This window comes from Rhea pennata, chromosome 12, assembly GCF_028389875.1.
Source record: "Rhea pennata isolate bPtePen1 chromosome 12, bPtePen1.pri, whole genome shotgun sequence".
Classification (NCBI taxonomy): Eukaryota; Metazoa; Chordata; class Aves; order Rheiformes; family Rheidae; genus Rhea; species Rhea pennata.
In genome coordinates, this window is record NC_084674.1 from 20,584,008 (window position 1) to 20,604,879 (window position 20,872).

The window sequence follows — 20,872 nt, forward strand, 5'->3', positions numbered from 1 at the left end:
CCTTGAACTGCTGGAATGACTTGGTAATACGCTTTTGCAACCGTTCTGTTAATAGCTTTAAGTTTCTGCACTCAGGTGTGCTGAAATCCACCCTTCGCACCCCCCCCCAAATAGCTGATCTGAAATGGGAAGGATTTTGAAAGTCAAATTTACATGTGCAGTGTCTATCTCGGGGTGTAGCTCCTCTGTAACCTTCTGAAATAATCCAGAATGTATGTCAGGTATCTTTAAGATCTTTCCAGGCAAGTTATGTAAATCTGTAAAAATGCTATGTTAGTAACTGAAACAAATCTTTGTATTTTCGAAGCAGTGTTTTGTTAGGTATCTTTTGACAACAGCTAGTGGTCTGTTTCATCTGACTGGTTTCGTATCAACAATGACGATTTGTCACCCTTACAATTAAAGAATCTTGCCACTTCAAGTGTGCTGACACTCAACTTCTCATACTAGTTTTCTTAGCTTTTGTGGATTTTTGCGTCTTTAGCAACAAGAATTGTTCTTAGTACGTACTGTGCAAGTGTTCTGCTCCCTTCTATCCACAATGCTGAATGGATGCTTTGTTATTTGGCAAATTCTATCTTCCTATATTCTCTCCTTTCCCTTCTCTATCCTGATCTCATTCACAGTCTAATACAATATTAGGATTTTGAACAACAGAGATTTTTGTTCCTTTTTCTTAAAGAGAAAACCCCTCAAACCAGCTCCCGTCTTACTTTCTCTAAAGTGTTTTCAAGTAGTTCAGCCTCATTTTCCTCCTTTGATTAAAAATATATATACAGATTCTCAGCTCTAATGATGGCCTTTATTGTGCTGTTAACAATAGAGTGATTAAGGCCCCTTCAGTTTGTGATGGCATTTGTCTTAAGTAAATATGTCTCTTAATTCACTTGGTTCTAGTGATAGTTGTTCTAAGATAGATTTTTGCATCTGTTATTACTTCCTTGTAACTTGCTTGCTTTATTCTCTTGTTGCCTGCCTGCCTTCCTGGGCTGTATGAGGGAATGTAATGGCATGCAGCTAAAAAAGAAAAAAATGTTTTGCTTAGGTACACGTTAGTTGATGTACAAACTAACATAGTTTTCCTGTGAGGACATAACAGTAAATGACGTACTGAAAACTTTCTCTGACTTTGAAAGAACTTTAGTGCCTGTGATTAAGTAGAAAAATATATCACTTATTTTTTGCTAGTGTATTTTCAGTGCTCTAACTGGACTTACAACTGTTTCTCTGAGGCAGAATTTCTATTGTAAAAAGAATTTCATGACATAGACGAGCATACCAGTCCTAGTGTTTGGTACATTGCAATGTCTGTTGTATGTGGAAATCATAAGTACCTTATAGACTGAGAGAAATAGCAGTGACTGCTCAATCCAAGTTAGTAAGTTATGTTACTCTTTGGTGTGAATTTGATATTTTGCTGTCCTGTCAGGAATACTCACCTGTGCTTCAAGAACAGCTTCTATTTTCAAAATTGCATCTATTTTTCCTCAGCTGCAAGAACTGATAATTAGTCTACAGTGTAACACTCCTTGGTTCTGTACCTAGTGGAGTGTTTAGAATGTGTTTGGAAATGACTTGAATAGTAATGTCATGTATATATTTCAAAATGTTGTTTTTTAGGAGGGGAAGCTTATGTTTAAATCTGTGGATCAGATACTGTGCATATTTAATTTTGAAATGGTATTGCAGCTTAAATGGTTTAATTTCTGTGTAGCTGAAAGAAGTACATGTAGGAAATAAACTTCCTTATGTTCTCAGTGGAGTATCTGTATTTTTTTTTTCCATGTTTTGCTTCTACTTTTAACTTAACTTTAGAAGTAGAATGGAAGCCCTCAAATCGTAACTTCTTAGGTTTAGCTGGCATCATATATTATTGCTTTTCTCTGTTAACTGAGGTCAACAGAAATGGAAAAATCTTATTATAATAAGCATGGAATCATTGTATGTGATAACTTTCATTTTATGTTGTTCAGTCTCTGAAACTGGCAAAGCCAGAAACATAGGGTTTTTTCTTTTTCTCTTATGCTTCATCTGTTGTATTGGAAATTTCTCAGAACTGCCAGGAGTAAAATGAATACCACTTACCGTTCTGTTTTCAGAGGTATTATGGATGAAAAATTAAATATTTGCAGTAATATAGTGCTGTTAAAACAGTACTTTTCCTCTGCTGTGCAGAATCACTGAGGGAGATTCTGCAAGAACCAGCACAGCTCCATGCAGGCTTGTTAGTTCTTGATAGAACTGGCCTGGCATTACTCTTAACATCTCTACACTGCACTTCTCAGTCACTGAATTATCTGTGTCTCCTTTTTACTCACCCATTATCAAGAATATGACCGTCTTCCACGGTGGCAAATAAATTGTGATCTAATTGTGTGCTAAAAATTTTGTGTTCAGTCTAACATACCATGTATGATTTAGTGAACAGTCAGTCTTGCTTACTCCATTTTCAAGGTCAGTCTTGCAAAGTTGACTGCAATGCAAGCAGAGATAGATAATAAATGTCAATCAAAGATTTGGTTAGGTACAACAAAGATTACAGGAATACTGAATATATAGTGATGTAGTTTACAAAGTAAGAGTATTAGAGGAAAAGCATAAAGTCAAAGTAACATTTTACAGAAACACCACTTGAATTTACCAAGCTATCACATATTGTATATAGGACTAATTTTATTACTACTTGTTTTTCCTGAGGAATTCTTCAGTTATTCAGTATCTGTAACTTTTTTCCTGTCAGGGTGGATTTTAATGAATTCTGGCTTAAAAATTGAACAATATTAATGAGAGTCTTGGGGGGGGGGAAATGCAAATTTTAGGCTATAGAATTGATGTTTCTGATTAGTATTGAGATAAAAGATATTTTTACTCTGCAGCACTGAAGAAAATGGAAATCTTTTGCCATTTTTCAGAAGCCTTTCATCTTACGCTGATTGGTATGAACATCGTAGATGCACCTTCCTACATTTCAAGGTAGTGTCTATCAAGCCTTTCTATATCAGCACTCCATTTGGCTCAGCACTCCATTTGGCTCTTTAGGCAGTTACTGAATAGCAAAATTTTAAGACAGAGAAACAAAGGTGAAAGTAGCATTCTTCAGTGGAGTAGTTTAATCTATTGTTGTAGTATGCTAAGACTGATTTTTGTCATGCTACTACTTCTGTGAGGGTGAAGGAAATTTTATATATATGTGTATATATATGTGTGTGTGTGTATATGTATATATATATGTGTGTATATGTGTATATATATATGTGGCTTTTATGTGGAGGTGAAAGCCAGTTTTTCATTGGAATTATGTTTCATAGCATCAATAAGGTTGGAAGGGACCTCTGGAAATCATCTAGGCCAACCCCCCTACTCAAGCAGGGTCACCTAGAGCATGTTAGACAGGGTAGCATCCAGGCGGGCCTTGAATATCTCCAGAGAAGGAGACTCCACAACCTCTCTGGGCAACCTGTGCCAGTGCTCCCTCACTCTCACAGGGAAGAAAATCCCCCTCACGTTCAGGCGGAACTTCCTGTGCTTCAGTTTCTGCCCATTGCCTCTTGTCCTGTCACATGGGACAACTGAAAAGAGTTTGTCCCTGACCCCTTGACACCCTCCCTTCAGGTACTTGTACACTTTGATCAGATCCCCCCTCAGTCTTCTCTTCCCCAGGCTGAAGAGGCCCAGCTCTCGCAGCTGTTCCTCATAGGGCAGGTGCTCCAGCTCTGCCCTTTGTTTCATTTGCACAAAAAGAGAAAAGGGAATCAAAACAAAACGACTTCATCGTCTTTTGGTATTTAAATGCTAGTTTTGACAAGCTAGATCTGTCTGTTTTCAAGGTGTTTTCAGGTTTTGAGCAAGTTTTCGGGAGACAGCTCTTGTAGTTCTGAAAGGCTTTACCTGAATAGGAGATAAACTGTTCCTTACACTCAACTGGAAAATAACACTAATTTAGAACTAAATTCAACTATTATTTGGCTTGTTTGCTTTGCCTTTGTACTGATTTTTAGCCAAGTAAGTATTCCTCAGGTAAAAGTATTATAGTCTTACCAACATAGAATGTCATATATGATGAATGGTTAATGTTAGAAGAGGATGTTTAGCTACTTAGTTGTTTTATATATTAAAAAAAAGGGGGGGGGCAGACATGCCTACTGCAAACAAAAAACCTCAGGAAAGCATTAGTACAAGACTTTCTCCGTAACATCAATAAACCTGAAAGGCTTCCATTCTGTAGTGTAATTTGGAGTTCAGATGTGTTAACGTGTAGCAGAGATAACATGCTGTTTTATGTCAGCTGAACGCTGGCTCTTTACTTAGTCCTCATGTCTTTGGTGAATTCCAGTTACTATGCCTTTACTGTGAGCTAAGGCCTTGCAAATAGATACTTGTGACAAATTGTCATAACCTGCACCTATATCTGAAGTGCTACCAGTTCCATTTATTAATATATGTACTCTAAGTATTTTTTGAGATGCAATAAATAAGACCTGACTATTCCAAAGATAGAATCTAATTAATTATCAAGAATATTTTATTTGGAAAATTTTTTTTTTTTTTTTTTGACAAGAAATCTTAACTTACTTGTGCTTTGGTTCTTTAAGGAAAATAAGTAGCAGTAATATTCTATCACTGCAATGACTTTGGGAATCTTGACTCTTGGAACTGTAGCTGTAATATTGTATATAATAGTATGTACTTTTAAAAAATTGTATACTTACACTTAAGGGTTTTATAAGCACCAAGCATCTAATTTTAGAAAAATAAAGAATGAAACATCAAAAACTGCATTAAAGGAATGGTACTTTTTTAGGTCTCATTACTGGCCTGTGCTTGCATTGGAAAAGGTTTGTATGTAATAAAGATGACAATAGTGTGGTATCATGTCTAACAGAGAGGTGACCTGAACTGATTAGGAGACTGATCAGTGCCCTTGAAAAGTATTGTGAAAATGGTGTAAATTATTGTGATCCTGTTATTTTCCTATAAAAACAAAGAAAATGTGTTGGAGTATACCCTGAAGGCATAAGATTCCATTTTCTTGGCTGGATCATCTTAGAAAGATTCTTAGATGCTTATTATAGCCTATAAGCTTGCTCATTCTTTGGGTGAACAGACGTGTTTTCCCCTTTTAGATCAAAATTTTCAGCTGTAGCGCGCACAGAGGTTTTTCTAACTATCTTAGCAATATTGTTTCATAGTTCCGAAATGTCAGCTGGTGGAATAATAATCATAGTGTTATTTGTTCATTAATACCAGTGGCCATACTAAATAAAATACACAGTATGTTACTTTTTACGTATCTAGTATAATTATTTTTCTTTTGTAGTCAAATATGCCAGGCTTATTTACATGATTATTATCTACTCTTGTATATGTTCCACATGATGCTCGTCTCTTCTTTTTCCCATTTACCTTTTGTAACTGCTGCATAACAGGATGTCATTGACTTCCTTCTGAATATCATTCTCAATGTTCTGTATTTCTGTTTACAGTTAAAATTAAGTGCAATATTTATTGTCAAGGGTGCAATATTTATTGTCAAAGGTAGATCTTTGCTATCAGTCTTTCATCCTGTGAAGGTGCATTCAGAGTTGTAGACTCAGAGTAACTGCAAATACTGGCAAACTCTGCACTGTCTTTGCTTTTCAGTGGAAACATGAAATGGAAAACTGCTTTTGTTCCTATTGGTTTTTTTTGAATCTGGTAGGTCCTTCTGAGTTGTGTGCTGGCTTAATTAATTTCTACTATAAATTAATCAACAAGTTGAAAGAAGTATTAATCTCTGATAATATTAAAAAGAAAAGTTTCCATCAGCTACATAATAAGATGAGCTTGTCTAATCCTGACTGTTGTGATGTGAGGACTTTTTTAAAATTGTTCTGTAGTGAGATAAAAATTGAGATAGAGTGCTATGGGATTTATTTGTTTATCTCCTATGACCAGCTTCACTGATGGTCTTTACATCAGTGGTATAAGCCTGGTGATAGCAATCTTCTTGAATGATGTTTCAGGGAATAGCAGTAAATTTCACTCATTTTAAAATCCACTGTGGAAATGAAAAAGTAGAGGGGAGCTACATGGTTACTTTAAGTTGCCGTATGTTGTAAGGAAAAGCAATTTTAAAGTATTTGTTCAGACTCTACATGTAAAGAATGAAGTGATTTTCATTCAAAACCAGATTGCTAAGGAGTATATGTGTATTTATAACTTAATATATCATGGTAAGTTGTGTGAAAGGGACTATCAGAGTACTTTTAATATCTGCATAAAAATAAGTGCATGATACTACCTTGTAAATATTCACAGACAATATTAAAAATAAAATTAGTGTGTAAATCTTATGTTGTATTTTTTTTGAACATGCTTGCTGGATTTCAAGTGTGTAGCCACATGATTGTACAGTACTACAGTGAAAACTTATTTTAGGTGGGGTTTTTTTTTTGTTTTAGCTTTTTTTTCCCCTTTTTTCTTCTTTCTTTATATAATTTTTGTTATTCTAAGAAAATCCTTAAACTACCCAGACTGTTAAGGTACAAGTAGACATTGCTGCTAATAGTTTTTTCAGTGTAGAGTAAGAACAGGGAAGATAGCTTTTTTAAAATTATTATTATTATTATTACTAATTTTGATACATGAGAAGAGAATAAAGTAGAAGTGATTGAATAATTTAATAATGGGATTTTGAGATGAGTTGCAAGCTTCAAACAAAGTTGGACATTACTGTATTTCTAAAAGTTAACCTATCACAAGTGGCAGTTTTGTAGTGAGGGTTTTCAAAATTGTCAAAAATAACGGTAATGGTGGGATCGGTAACTTGGATCAAGGAAAAGAGCGATTTAAAGTGTGTATTGATTTGACTGTGAGCAGACTTCTGCAGAAGGCAGGGACAGGTTTAAGTAGCTGTGGGTAGAGCAAAGTTCACTTATAAGCAGTATGTATACTACATCATATATTCCTTGATACAGTGCTTTGGTAGCTGTGTTTCTTTATCAAAACAAGTTTGTCTACAGCTCGCATAATTCACTCACGCAAAGTCACGAGTTGAGTATACCATTGCCGCCCTCCGCTGCTGCTCCTCTGATAGTGCTTTAAATAGCTTTTGAAATGTTCTGCAAGACCTAGCTTATGTTTTTGTATTTTTCCCTCTGTGATACTTGCATAATATTGCTTGTATGTTTATTGTGGCAATGCAGTGTGCGTGCAAAATGGATTTTACAACCGCAAATATGTTCTGATGCCTTTATTCTGCTCTGAGACTCAACAGTTAAAGTATGTTCACATTGCAGTAAGAGCAGATTGTTGAAGCTGGTGCTGATAAACAAGAAAAAAACCCCAAGTTTTATTGGTAATACAGAACAGAAACAAGTGTTAGGAAAAAATAGCATAATGTACATTCAGCTTGATAAAAGTACTGGTCACAAAAATAGAAGGCTAAAATTCCTGCATACTGAAACCCTTCTCAATTAATATTCTGCTGACTTAATTTGCTAGGAATTGGTGAAGGTAAATTAAAGCTTATTGGATAATTTACTGCCTGCACAAGAATCTCTGAAGAGACCACTTTGCCACATCTGTTTGTTCACAAAATATTTAGACTGTTAAATAGATGTTACTGTTGATCTTTAGTTCTTATTAAATATATAGAACTTTTTAAAGGAAGTATTAAGTTTTTTGCGGTAGTGATTATATTTTAATATTTATGTGTAAATATTACATAAATGTGCAAATACTTACGTATGCACAGTTTTTTTTTTCATAGAGGTAATAGGAAGACTTGATATTTACTAATCTCATTAAATTCGGAAAGCTTTATTTAGTAATAACTAATTGAGATGAGAATAAAATCAGAGACTTATTATTATTAGAAAATGAAAATCAAATCCTTGCTGTTGAACTAGGATTTGTTATCAGATGCATTAAGACAGTGGAATTTTTCTTGTTATATTGGGCAGTTTAAAATGGGAGGGAAAATAGGAAAATTATTACTTTCTTGAGTTGTGAGGACAAAATGTTTTTGTCTTTTGTAACTGTATCCCCTTTCAAGAAGATGAACCCACGGTTGATACTTGATATAGTCACTTAAAAAGATTATTAGGTTTCAACACTCCTAATGGCAGAGCATCAGTATGTTTAGAATTAAATGTGCACTTAATAATTCCCTGTAGCACAAGCACTAACAAATCAAGGCTTACCTAAATAAGATAAAAATAGTTAATACAACATATCTTAAAATCAGTATTCTAGTTGCATAATGATACATTATCATGCATTTGATGCTATTTCTACAAATCAGAAATCCATAGTAGCTTTAAAGTTAGTATGACATTGATCTAGTAATAAGAATTAGCACATTTTTTGCAGTTCATTTATCTGAAGAGCTTTAAGCCCCTAATATATATTTGGAGGGAGAAACTGAGAATGAAAAGTCAGCAGAGATGTATGGTTGTCATTAGAAATAGTGTCTTCTGCATCTAATTATGTATAGTTGAACTGACTGTTGATAACTTTGTACGTTCGTTTGCCTTTTAATAGACTGTATAGTTGAAAGAAGTCAAAGAGTAAAATTATGCTAATTGAATTTGCTTGAAATTAACAATACAATCAACTTCTCGATTTAAAGATCTAATTTGATTTCCTAATGAGTGGAAGTATTACTGTACAAAGACATTTCGGTTTCTTTGCATGGCGCTCTAGCTGAAATCTTTAATTCTTTTACAAGTAAAATAATTAATACAATTTTGCTATTAATTATATTCTGTGACGTTTCCTTATCAAGAAAAAGCAGTGGAATGATGTTGAGGCTGTATCACTTGGAGACATGCTACACTGTACCCTCACTGCTGTGTTAAAATGGGAATTGAAAGAATGACTCTTGTGAGTACAACTGAAGAAAAATTTAGAGGAGTGCATATGTATGAATGAATGTGTGTGTGTGTATGCATATAAATACATATACATGAATATATGCATGTGTGTATATATATATATTTTATATATATTCCTTACATTCATATTTGAGAGTGAATGTGAATGTATTTTTTAAAGCAAAATATTTAAAGACGTTTTAGCGCATCTTTGAAAAGTTCTACTTGCTATATTGCTTGGTACCCTATGTCTATAAATGAATTTTGTTCATTTTTGACAAACCAAGTATTTAAGGAAGCTTTAACACATCTTTGAAAAATTCTGTTTCTGAACATAATCTTATTTCCATTGCAACTTTCAATTGAGCTTCAAAAAGTGTAGTGAATAAAGCTGCATTTCAGATCAAACGAATGTCTGATTGGATGTCAGAAATGTTTTTCATTTATAGCTTGCCCAAAAAATATTTGGGGTTTATCTGAAAGTATAATGTAATGTGTTTTTTTTTGTTTTTTTTGTTTTTTTTTTTGAAATGGTGAAAAGTGTGAATGGTGGTGTTTTTTTTCACTTGTATGATTTTATCTATGTGTAGCGATTATGGTGAAGTAAAAGTTGAGATGGTGTGTGTGTGTGTGTATGTTTTTACACTGTCATTAACAGAAAAGATTCTGAAAACAGAGTTGGCATTTTAACTACCAAGTAAAGTGGCTATTTGAAATTGTTATTTCAGAGCCAAAACACAGCTTAATGTAGTAAAAGGTTCTGGGTATGCAGAGAAACTGCATTAGCAAGGAAGAGGATATAAACATGTAAACAAAGAAATAAAAATGATCTTTACATAGGCAGTGGCTAGTAGTACGATCCTACAGGCAGTGTTCTCAAGCATGAAAAAGCATTAACATGCTTTGCCAAGAGGATTGGATTTCCTTCCATTCGTATTTCATCCATACTCGTGCGGATATAACGTGTATTGTTAGATTTGCAGAATGTGTCGTCATTGATCGTAGTGATATTGTTGTACTGCAAAACAAAACAAAGTTTGATTATGAGTTAAAATGTTCAAGCTTTCATTTTATTATTCTTAACTTCACTTTTAATTGTTGGGATTGATTTGTGTATGTTCTACAGACATGCACAGGAATTGGTTATTACCCAGAGCAGATACATGATTTGAGGTTGTCTGTATTCTTGACAAAGGATTGTTGCTTACTTTTACTATTTCTTACCCTTATCTACAGAAACCAATGAGAAATTCTGGCATAGCAACTCACTAACAAGCAGCTTCTGACAGTAAGAGCTTATTTTAAGTCTTTACTACTTTTTCCTCCTCTATGTTAAAAAGAACTTCAGGTTGAATGGTTGTGACATACACATTAGAGATGAAGTGTTTTATTTGTATTTGTGAGAATTTATTTGTATTTATTTGTTTCTGTGAGTATTACGTAACTGTAGCACAACTGTGTGTGAACTGTTTTGAAAGAGGGTGGGATTTGGTTTGAAGTATATTACTGTTGAGGCTTTTTTGTAAGAGAACGTTAAATACTTCAATACCTGAAGATGTAGAATGCGCAGGCTCTCTGGTAAGTTAAGGGGAACAGATTCCAGTGCGTTATGTCCTAAGTAGAGGTAGGCCAAGTTTGTCAGTTTCTAGTAGAAAGAAGAGAAAGAGTATTAATGCTTATATTGCTTACTAGAGGTTGAGTTACCCATGGGTCTGTGATAAGATGTCAGTATTTTTTTTTCTGATTGTATATGATGAATTAAAGCTTCTAAAGTTGTCTGGCATGAAGGATTCTGTTGCTCTTTTGTTGTCAATGTTGAGTTCTATTATATGAAGAAACTTGTAGAACAGGCTTTCTGTGGTTTGGAAAGTATCAGCGCATGAGTTATAAAACTTAAGATTACTTTTACAGCCATAGCCTAGTTAGTGTTTAAGTAGTCCTCATAACTGTATTTGAGCCATCAATTTTTAATCCAGTCTGTTTGCGTTTGTGAGAGAAAGCAAGAAATAAAAGTAGGTAAGATTATATTTCAAAGATAAAGTAATTTTTGAGATGAACTGTGTATGAGAGAGAGAGAGAGAGAGAGAGAGAGAGAGAGAGAGTGCACCAAGAGCTGTCATTCCGAAGTGCCTTAAAAAAAACCCCAAACCTGTAAAGTTTCCTGGTAGTCTGTTTCTTGGTTTATAGAAACTATTGTCTTTATTTACCTTGAAGGCATTTGCTTTGATTCCTCTGCTCTTGATTCTGTTTTGGTTTGCATTAAATGTTGTTAGCTTGGGAGGTAGAACAGGAAGTTTTACAAGTCGATTTTCAGCAAGAGAAAGTTCTTCCAATAAGTGAAGCTTTGAAAAGGCTCCATCCTCTATTTCTTCAATACGATTTCCGCTAAAGTCAATTCTTCTCAAAGTAGCTTCACACAAAAGAAAGGAAAATGTAAGTGTTGAATTCATAACCACATGACATGTGAAATATGTTTTGTTGTGTATAAATTGGGTGTTATGGTCCAATGAGGGATGAACCATCCTATTTTGATCTGTAAATGGCAATAATGAGAAAGTCTGCATTTGGATTTGCTTGTAGTCTAAAACTTTTTTTAAAAAATCAGGAAAATATGCTGGATTCTCCCTGTTTTCCTAGAGACAAAATCATTTAAGACATTGATAGAAGTTTCAGTGTTGTAGAATGAGATAGCTGGGAGATACTTCTTTAAAGTGTTTGAAGGACATGCAATAGGAGGTTATTTAAGACTGGCTGTAATAGAGTTTTATTCTCTGCAATTTATTCCTTCTCTGCTTGATTTGGTGGGAAAATAAGACAGATACAGTCTTACAGTCTAAAGTAGGTTGTTGTACTGACTTTACAGTTATTCTTCTAAATGCAATTAAATAGATAATAAAATTAATGGTATCTAGCAAAGTATAAAATGCATCTTTTTTGGTGTTCTTGTCATGTTATTACGAGACAACAGCTTCAGGTGAATTATCAGTTAAGCAGAAATATAAATCTAAATATTTACTTACTGATGTCAGCAAAATCTGAGACTGCTATCCTTTTTATTTTGTTAAATCGTGCATAAAGATACGCAGTTTCCTTTGGCAGTGGAGGTACAGCTTCAATATCTATTTCTTCACAGTACACTGATCCACTTAAACACACACAGAGCAGACAAGTAGGTAAATCTGAAAGCAAATTATTTTATGAGTAGACAGTTTAAAGTTCATCTATCATAAGCTTCAGTATACAAAATATAATTATATCTCTGATCTTTTTAAGTTTTTGTGTCTATTATTAGCTTCTTATTTAATTGTTCTAGCAGTAACTTCTGAGAAGGCTTAATACTCTTGGTTTTTGACTGGTGTGTTCTTATCAGGCATATCACTTTCATTGTATACTGTTCTCGTATCTGAGCACATCTTGAAGTGCTGTTAATATTAATTTGGTTTCACTTTAACTGGCCTACAGTATTTGTGAATATGACGATGGCAGTTCTGTGGACATGATAAATGTCATGTAGAACTGTTCTTTTCAAAATGGGAATTAAAGCAAGGGAAACATCTGAAAGAACATCTGAAGTTTACTTGTGTTATTCAGAGATCATATGTTACTGTGTCTTGTGAACAGCTCTTTGTGTACCTTTGTCAAAGCAAAAAATAAATGCTATCTTATGTAGTTCAGACAGCAAATAAAAAATTTTTAGACAGTTTTACTTAGATTGGAAAGAGTATCTCTTAGGCTTCTCCATTTTTAAAAATCAGTATTAAATTACAAATGTAGTTGTTTGAGTGTGTGTTTTTTTTGTTTTTTTTTTTTTTTTTTTTTTTTTTTTTTTAATATTAGAACTGCCTATGTAGATACCATAATTGCACTGGAACTTTTTTTGTATTAAAATGTGAGAGGGTTAGGTATACACTATGTTACTCCTAGCTACTATTTTGTCTGATCATCTTGCATTAAAAACTGTAGCAATGATGATTATACAAGTATCTTAGGCAATCTGCTCCACTTATTACTGAGTTTTTTTAATAATTCTTATTTTAAGTAGTAAGATAAACACTGTATCTTCTAAGCCCATTGCAGCTTGTCCTGTCTACCATACACAGTAAGAAAAATATTCTTTTCTCCTTTGCATCAGTCTTCTATATGTCAACAGTTTTCAAATACATATAGTAAGTATGGCTTTGAATCCAATTTTGTCACCACCATTATCTGATCTACTGTTTTCTATATTACGAGATTTTTGGTTAGCTTCTAGAAATGATCCGGGTATTGTACAGACAGTACTGCCATTTTAATTTTAGAAATACATAGCAAAATGAAGTGTGTTTTTTTTTTTTTTTTTTTTTTTCTTTCTTTCTTTCTTCCCTCCCCCCTATATCCCCCCAACCAGTGATGAGTTAGTGAAGTAGCTGGTCAATATGGGGAAGTCAAACCATATATAATACAGTAATTTGTTATTTTCTTAGAGATACTGCAGAGAATGGAATTAAGATCTTGAGCTTTATGTATGTTCCCTTGTATTCAGAATTCCACTGCCTTAGTTCTTCTGGATTTTGTGTCTTTTTTTGTCATATATGTTAGTGTACAGAATATAAAATGACTGTGAAGCAGTGCTGCTGCTATTTGAAAGACAGCAGTTCTTATGTCTCTGACTAGAAGCTCTGCTGTGCTTCTGTAATTTCTCCCCCTCTTTCCTTCTCTCCACCCCCCCACCCCATCTTAGATGGGGGCTTACTGGCAAATACTGTGTAGTTATAACTAAATTCCTCTATTTTAAACATTGGAGATCTCCACACCAGTGGTCTTGCTGAACCATCTGTTACTTTTGGATTTCTAAATTGCAGATGTACCCAGAAATGTCTGCCTCTTTCTCTATGCTCTGGCAGACAAGATGTTTTTCCTTACGTGTGTAGAAATCATGTCTCTCTTGACTCATTAATGAAGAGAAGTCTGAACAAGACACCTCAGAGCTAGTAGGAAACTTAGGCTAGTGAAGAATGTTGCTATTTTAACTATTTTTGTTCTAGGAATCATATTTTGTCCAATACATTTGCATACCTTTTAATTTATGGATGTTTGACATGTTGTTAGCAAGAAAAAAAATGTCAAAAACATTTAAATATTGACCTCCCTGATCATCAGATGTCAGTTATGATAACATCGATGAGAAGATGTTTCAATAATTTCTGGGAAAGCAGTTTAAATAACTTAAATATACATTTCATCATGACTGTGGACCTTATTGGAGTGTTTCTACTTTTTCTTGGTTGTCCTGCCTAGCTTCATTAACTTGGGTACATCTCTGACCAGTAGCTTTATAAGCATGACTAGGTGAGCTTGTAGATACTCTTATAAATTATGCTTTATGTATTCAGAATTTACCTTACCTGAAATTTAGAAGGGTTTCCAAAGGAGATATTGAAGATGTTCATAAACAAAAAAGATTAGTACAAGTATCCTTTGATATGCCTTGAATATTTATCTCTTTATGTAAAATTTTTTTTGAAGGGCTTGGATGTTACAATGGTCATATCTATTAACTTACTTGTATCCTTTGTTGGTGATACATTGCTTTCACTGTCATCCCCTTGCATTCTTAGAGTGATGTTAGGAGAAACATTCATTCCATCCTTTGTATGAGAGCAAATGTTATAAGAAACAGAATATTGTAAGAGTCTTATATAGCACACTTTTTTTTTTTTTTTTTTTTAAAATAACATTCTACAACACACCTTTTTGATAGTTAATTTTTAGAGAAAAATAGTCTTTTTATACACTGGTTTTGTGTTGCATTTCTTTTTGTACATGGACTCCTCACCTTGGAAGGCAAGAAGGGAAGAAAAAATGACTACGTGGGGAAGGAATATGTAAGTGATAAGTGTCTACAAAAACTTGGACTTATGAAAATGGACTACATTATGCAAAATTTGTAGGAGTTTTCCTTCATAAGATTGTTGGCAATTAATAATTCTTATGGGTAGAGGCTATATGTGTTTTGTTTTACCAAAATAATCTCATAAAATAACATTTTCTTCCACTTAGTTATTCAGAATTCCCTACTGAGATATTCTACACATATTTTCAAGAGCATGGAAACTTGTTTTTCAAACCTGTTCTTTTTAGATATTGGTGAAAATGTAGCAATGCCATTTCCTTTGAACAGCAACTAAATCTGTTGGAAGACCTGGGCTGCTAATAGAACTTTTGGTGATTCAGGAAATGGCTGTCAAATTTTCACTGAATAGAATAGGAATTTTAGAGAATTATATTCTCTTTCTGGACTTGTATTATACACATGAGTCACACTACGATTTGCATATAGTGAAGGGTTTTTTGTTTGTTTTTAAGATTGATTGTGGCAATTGTGCTTGGCTAGCCTCACCGGTTGCCCACTTTGGGGGATAATTGTAGGACACAGTAAGATACGACCTTTCTGGTCTGCTTGACTATTGAAAACACATGGGAAGAAGTAAATTAGGAAGTGTGGAAAATATGTTTGGTTCTTTGTAGATTCTGATTGTGCACAAGTGAGTTGATTTCTTTATTTCCTCATTCAGACAGGAATGACACAGTTCATCTGCCAGAGTAATGTTAAAGTAACACTGAAAGTTTAATTTTGATACCATTTTGGTTTTATTTAGGTTCTTGCATATATTTTACTGTGGGAACTTTTGTGTTCTGCAATATAAAATTCTCAAGCTTGAAATGAAGCCTGAGAAACAAATGTTTTGGACATCTTCTGTTTTTTTGACCCTTTTTTAGCCTATGAATCATCCTTCACTTGGCTCTTCCCTGCATCCATCTGTCCAGGCTATGCCTCTTTTTTGAGTATTTTTATGTAGTGTTTTGGGTGGATTGGTTTGATCTAGTACGATTTCTCTAAGCAAGTGAGAATGCTGGAGAGAGTTTAGCAGTTGTAGAATGAAACTTCTGTGTAGGTTAAGAGTTTTTGCAGTATTTGGTGTAGAGAAGCTGGACTTGAGCAGTCTGAAGGGAAGAGTCATGCAAGCATCAAATTTAATAGAAGGTTACTGCAATTCTGTTTTTGAGAAAGTCCAGCCTCAAATGTATTTACTGAAGTTAGTTTTAGAGCAAATTAGTATAAGCAAATGTTTTTGAAGAGAAATAGTTACTTAGAATTGACTTGTTTAGTTACTAGACATTGTTACCTTATTCTGTAATTAAGACATATTTAAATAGAAGTGGCCTCAACTAAAGTTCTTAGATGAATGTTTCAGATAGCGGTACAATTCAGGACAAGAATTTTGTGGCTTTCTTGCCTTTAAAGCAATGAAATAAAGTGTTGTTAATGAGCTAACATGGTTTTTTTTTCTTGTTTTTTGTCCTGTAAGTTTTAAATGTTATGTCCAGATAATAGTAAATCTCAAATATAAATGCTGAGATGAAAAGATATTTGAAACTCAGCAAATGCCAGTTTGGGAGACTGATGTCCCCCAGATCTGTAGGATCTTTTAGTTGTTGTTAATTTTGATGCTGTCTAGGAACCAAACTGACTGCATTGCCAAAGTGCTTCCTCATTTGGTTGGTAGAATACCTCTTCCCTATGGGAAAACTAGCTTTAGTATTAAAAAAAAAAAAAGAAAAGAAAATCCATTTGTGTCTAACAGTCAAACATTATTTCTCTTCATATCCCCTTTTTATATTTAGCAAGCCTATATAATGCAGACCTGTACCCCTTTATCTTGATATTTCTATGTAATGGCATGCAACTTCTTTAAGGATTCGACTGTCTGTCCTATGCTTTTGCTAGCACAGGGATATTGATTAGGCATACGAAGACATGATCCTTGATTGATGTACTCATATTAGTAGAAACTTCTGTGTAGGTGGAGTTAGTTAGATAAATGCATATATACTGTTGTGTTTCTTTTGGCTTATAAGGGGATTTTTAATATCTTTGTATGAAAAACATTTTTGCTGATCATAGCAGTATCTGTACCAGGAGTAGTTTCTAGTACATTATCCTACTTGAGGCATGACCCAAGGAACTGTGTGCATGTGAGTTCTCTGCAGAATACAGTGCATGGCACACTTCTTGTTTCTCGCAGAATTAGTTAACAAAATAGTGGGATGGATTATTTGAGGACTACTGTCGACACAGAGTTAAACAATAGCTATTTTTTTTTTCCTCCCTGCTCACCTCCCCCCAGTAGGTAGTACACTTAATCTATATTTTAGTAGTATTTCCTGGCCTGCTATAAAAATGCCTCGTCATAGAATATCAGCACAGAAAATAGTTTGATTTATAACTGCGGAAAATGCATGACTTATGTAGGGAATGCATTGAATGAATGTTGACCTACCTATATATTCAAGTTCCACCTCCCTCTTGCACTCTAGAGACATGAATTCCCCATAGAAAACCATGTTACCATTTTAAATCTAAATTCTTAAGCCATCTTAAAACTTCTAATACACAACAGTCTATAAAGCTGGATAGTTTATATTCAGTGGAGAGACCTAGTCCAGTTCTGAGCTGGTATCTAATCAGATTTATCAATCATGACTGTGCATATTAAAGAATATGTTAATATTGAGAGATTAAAAATTGCTGGCCCCCCCCCATGTTTCTTTATATTGGAGATGAGGTTTCTCCTGTTTCTTTAGGATTTTTAGGAATAGAGGAAACCTTGTACTCCATAAAAACAGAGGAGGTAACTTTCACAGTGGTAGTGACAAAGAGTTTTTTAGTACGCTGTGGGGCTAAAAGCATGCTTTAGGATGTACCTTTGGGATTAATGCTTCCCTCTGCCTTTTGGCATTTAAATGAATTACCATGCACTTTTGTGGATTTATGTTTGGCAAAATGAGACGAATAGAAAAAGTAGATTATACTAACCGATGGAATAACTAAACAGGGCACAGAACTTTTCTTGAGCAAATTCAGGCCTCTTGTCTCTCTAACAAAAGCCATTTCATATGCTCACTTATGAAAAAGTTATGTTGTGGAAATTAAGATATGTTTTTAAACTTCTGGTATTTTATGCAAGACTGGAGAAGCTATGGTTTCAAATAATAAACATGATAATGAATTTTGCTTGGATGACCTTTCTTTTAATAGTAAAGTTCACTTGGTTTTGTTGATCACTAATGCAAATTTAAATAGATCTTCTGATGCTTTTGCTGAAAATCCCAGTTTGCATTCTTGTTTTAAATTTGATTCAGATAAACACTAAGGAGCTACACTGGTCATGCAAGATCCAGGCATGTTTGAGAAAACTATTGTTCTGTATTTCATTACAGCTACGGCCTGAAATATTCTAGAAGCTAATATTTGTACGACAAATGAATAGAAGATTGTTTGTGCATCTCATGATTTAAATTGGGAGATCTGGTGCTTGTATTTGCACATAAGAAACTAATTTATTATTTTGTAATGAAAACATGTTATTGGAGAACTGACTTGATGGAAATAATGACTACTTGCATTTCTAGAACTATCCTAAGCAAACTGTTGGCTCTTGAAAGACCCCTAGTTTATGGCACTGCCACTACAGTCTCTGATTAGTCTGTGGCACATCTATTGGCATCAGTTCCTTATAGGTATACTCCTTTTTCTTTTTTTTTTTTTTTTTTTTTTCCTAAAATAGTAGTGTGTTCTTATTAGAACAGAATTAGTAGTGAATGTGGTTTGATGCTGTGCCTGACTTGTTAATGTATGTAGCAATTCTTTTGATTACTCAGTTGTGAGTGGTAGCTACCTGTTAGTTAAGACTATTTTTAAGTGGTCTTTTTCATAGGTTTATGAAATAATGTTACTTCATCACTGTGACAGATGCTAGATTTAGAAATATGCTACAGATTTCTTAATATGGATATGATTTTTTGAATCTAACAGTGAAAAGCTGTAATTGTAATAGAAATGGGAAAATATTAAAAATTACATATAGAATGGTTTTCTATAAGTATGTTGCAGTTCATTGCCTATACTAATGATCTTTTTTCTTGTTTATCAGACTAATTTATTGTAATAACTACAATTAATATTTTAAAAAACCCTTGAACTTATTAATATTTGGCTGTTACCATTTTGCTTGGATATGTAGTATTTTTCTTGGCAATTAATTTTGAGATTAGCATCCTTACCTTTTCTTCTGCCTGCCTGATGAAAGCTGTATAGTTCTCTTGATGTGCTGTGTATCTCTTGCATCCTTTCGGAGGTAGTCTGAACAGATGTATAACATTTTAAACTGTCCCTTTTAGCTGAAGCTGATGCGCTTTGTTTAATTTTTTTTTTTTTTGTGTCTCCTGTTTAAGCACTAAATTAATAGGCATGTATATGAGCACACAACAAAAAGTTTGAGAACTGACCACTTAGAGGTGCTAGTGAGTGCCAATTATTACTTTCAGGACTCTGAAAGTGTTAATATTATAGGTGACTACAGCAGCACTGGCTATTGCATAAAGGTTTGAGACTGCTAAACTGATAACTCAATTACTGTGGTTTATGATGACATGCTATATATGATGAAAACTACTGTTTCAAATATCACTTTGATATCAGAAAGAAGAAAATGGAGTACTGAATCCCTCCTTGTTTTCAATTCTAACACTACTGCATTAATACAATGTTACTCAAACTGTTCAGCTACTATGATAGTACATGCCCTTCTAGACACTCCTAAAATACTAGGCACATGTATACAGCAAAGTTAAGAATGATTCTTTAGTCTTAACATGTGATAGTCTCTTTTGCGGGTTTTTCAAACTGTAGCAAGGGTAGTATTTTTGTGGTTTTAATTGGAATGCCTATCCCTCACATCTGAAACCACTGTATGTTTTACCATTATAAGACTTTTCCATAAAACTTGCATACATGCATGTAATACCTAATTCACTCATATAATGCTTAGCAGTTAAAAATATTAAACTGATAAGATAAATACCTTTTTTATATCCTTGATTTTCGTTTCATAATCTTGTTCGATCAGTCTTCCCAGAGTAACGTCTGTATCATAGTCATAAAGCTTGAATGATTCTTGCTGTATAGGTGGTGCTGACTTTACCAACAACACAAACACAAACAGAAAAAAAGTAGGCTGCAAAGTCTTCATTTTAGCAGAGAACAATGTATCGGGCTTTCACTGAGCTGTTGAAGATCTGCTAGAGTGTTGACTATGGAGAATACTTTCTTTGCGACTGGAAATGAAAATGCAATCCGTCAAAACAATATTTAAAGCCTAGAGGACTAGTTGGCAGGGGTTTCTAACGCATAAGGAACATGGAACAAATTTTAACTCTTGGTATCCTTTAATTAGATTTTAGTATTGTATGAACGGTTCTTAACATGAAAAGAAACTGGGAAATCATAAACAGCAGTTTCCAACTAATAAGCAAAATATTATCTTACTTGTATTTGCTTGTTTCCTAGTGTGCTATTTCTAATAAAAGCAAGAATATTTTGGTAAAGCATTGTTTGAAATACTTGGCAGGTAGGTTGCTGAACTAATTAAAACAACAGAAATTCAAATGCATTTTTTCATGTCAGAATAATGACTTTCAAACCTAACTGTAATAATAATCTGTCTCATTGTCTCTTGTCTTTGGGTTTAAAAATGTACAAGAGAAAAATACCTATACTTTTCCCCTTCCCTATGGAGACTACTTTACAAGCAATATACATTTTTCTTTTTTTTTTGGGGGGGGGGGGGGCTACAATGATCGTCTAAAAACACTTGAAATACCTATACTTGACTTTTTCAAAAAAAATCTTTTATATAGCATTTTCCCCCTTGTTTACTGCATTTAACCTTTAGGTCAACATATTTTTTTTAGGAAAAAAGTCCACCTACCGTTTTAGCAGACTCAAAGTTCTTCTGTAATTGTCCTAAAACCAAATATTCTTATCTATATGTGAACCCAGATTGGTTTGATGAAAGCGTAAAGTTATGGATTACATCCAAGTTGTTGAAATGAATGCTGTTTCAAAGATTGACAGTTTTAAAAGTGCTTTCCATGGGGTAAAGAACGCTTTGCCAGCATTCTTTCCCGAGGGTAAG

At 33.9% G+C, this 20,872-nt stretch overlaps 2 protein-coding genes across 4 annotated transcripts in view; one reads left to right on the forward strand and one right to left on the reverse strand.

Annotated features, from left to right (window-relative positions):
* Positions 1 to 20,872, forward strand: part of CENPP (centromere protein P) — a 154,980-nt gene that overhangs the window by 12,266 nt on the left and 121,842 nt on the right. For all 3 annotated transcript variants that reach the window (XM_062585235.1, XM_062585236.1, XM_062585234.1), the window contains exon 7: positions 2,877 to 2,973. In XM_062585235.1, coding sequence (XP_062441219.1) covers positions 2,877 to 2,973 — 97 coding nt within the window. The remainder of the gene's footprint in view (positions 1 to 2,876; positions 2,974 to 20,872) is intronic.
* Positions 7,217 to 20,861, reverse strand: OGN (osteoglycin). The gene is made up of 7 exons (XM_062585233.1): positions 20,666 to 20,861; positions 19,760 to 20,012; positions 14,398 to 14,482; positions 11,876 to 12,034; positions 11,063 to 11,265; positions 10,405 to 10,500; positions 7,217 to 9,873 (listed from the first exon to the last, which is right to left on the reverse strand). Exons 2-7 carry the CDS (start codon positions 19,925 to 19,927, stop codon positions 9,703 to 9,705), a joined length of 882 nt encoding a protein of 293 aa, XP_062441217.1. The 5' UTR covers positions 19,928 to 20,012; positions 20,666 to 20,861; the 3' UTR covers positions 7,217 to 9,702.

Coding starts and splice junctions, on each gene's coding strand:
- OGN (XM_062585233.1), bottom strand. CDS start 19,927: ATGAAGACTTTGCAGCCTACTTTTTTTCTGTTTGTGTTTGTGTTGTTG. Junction 14,483..19,759: donor AAATCAAGGATATAAAAAAG/GTATTTATCTTA, acceptor TCTCATACAAAG/GATGGAATGAATGTTTCTCC. Junction 9,874..10,404: donor TGCGCATTCTACATCTTCAG/GTATTGAAGTAT, acceptor TTTGTTTTGCAG/TACAACAATATCACTACGAT.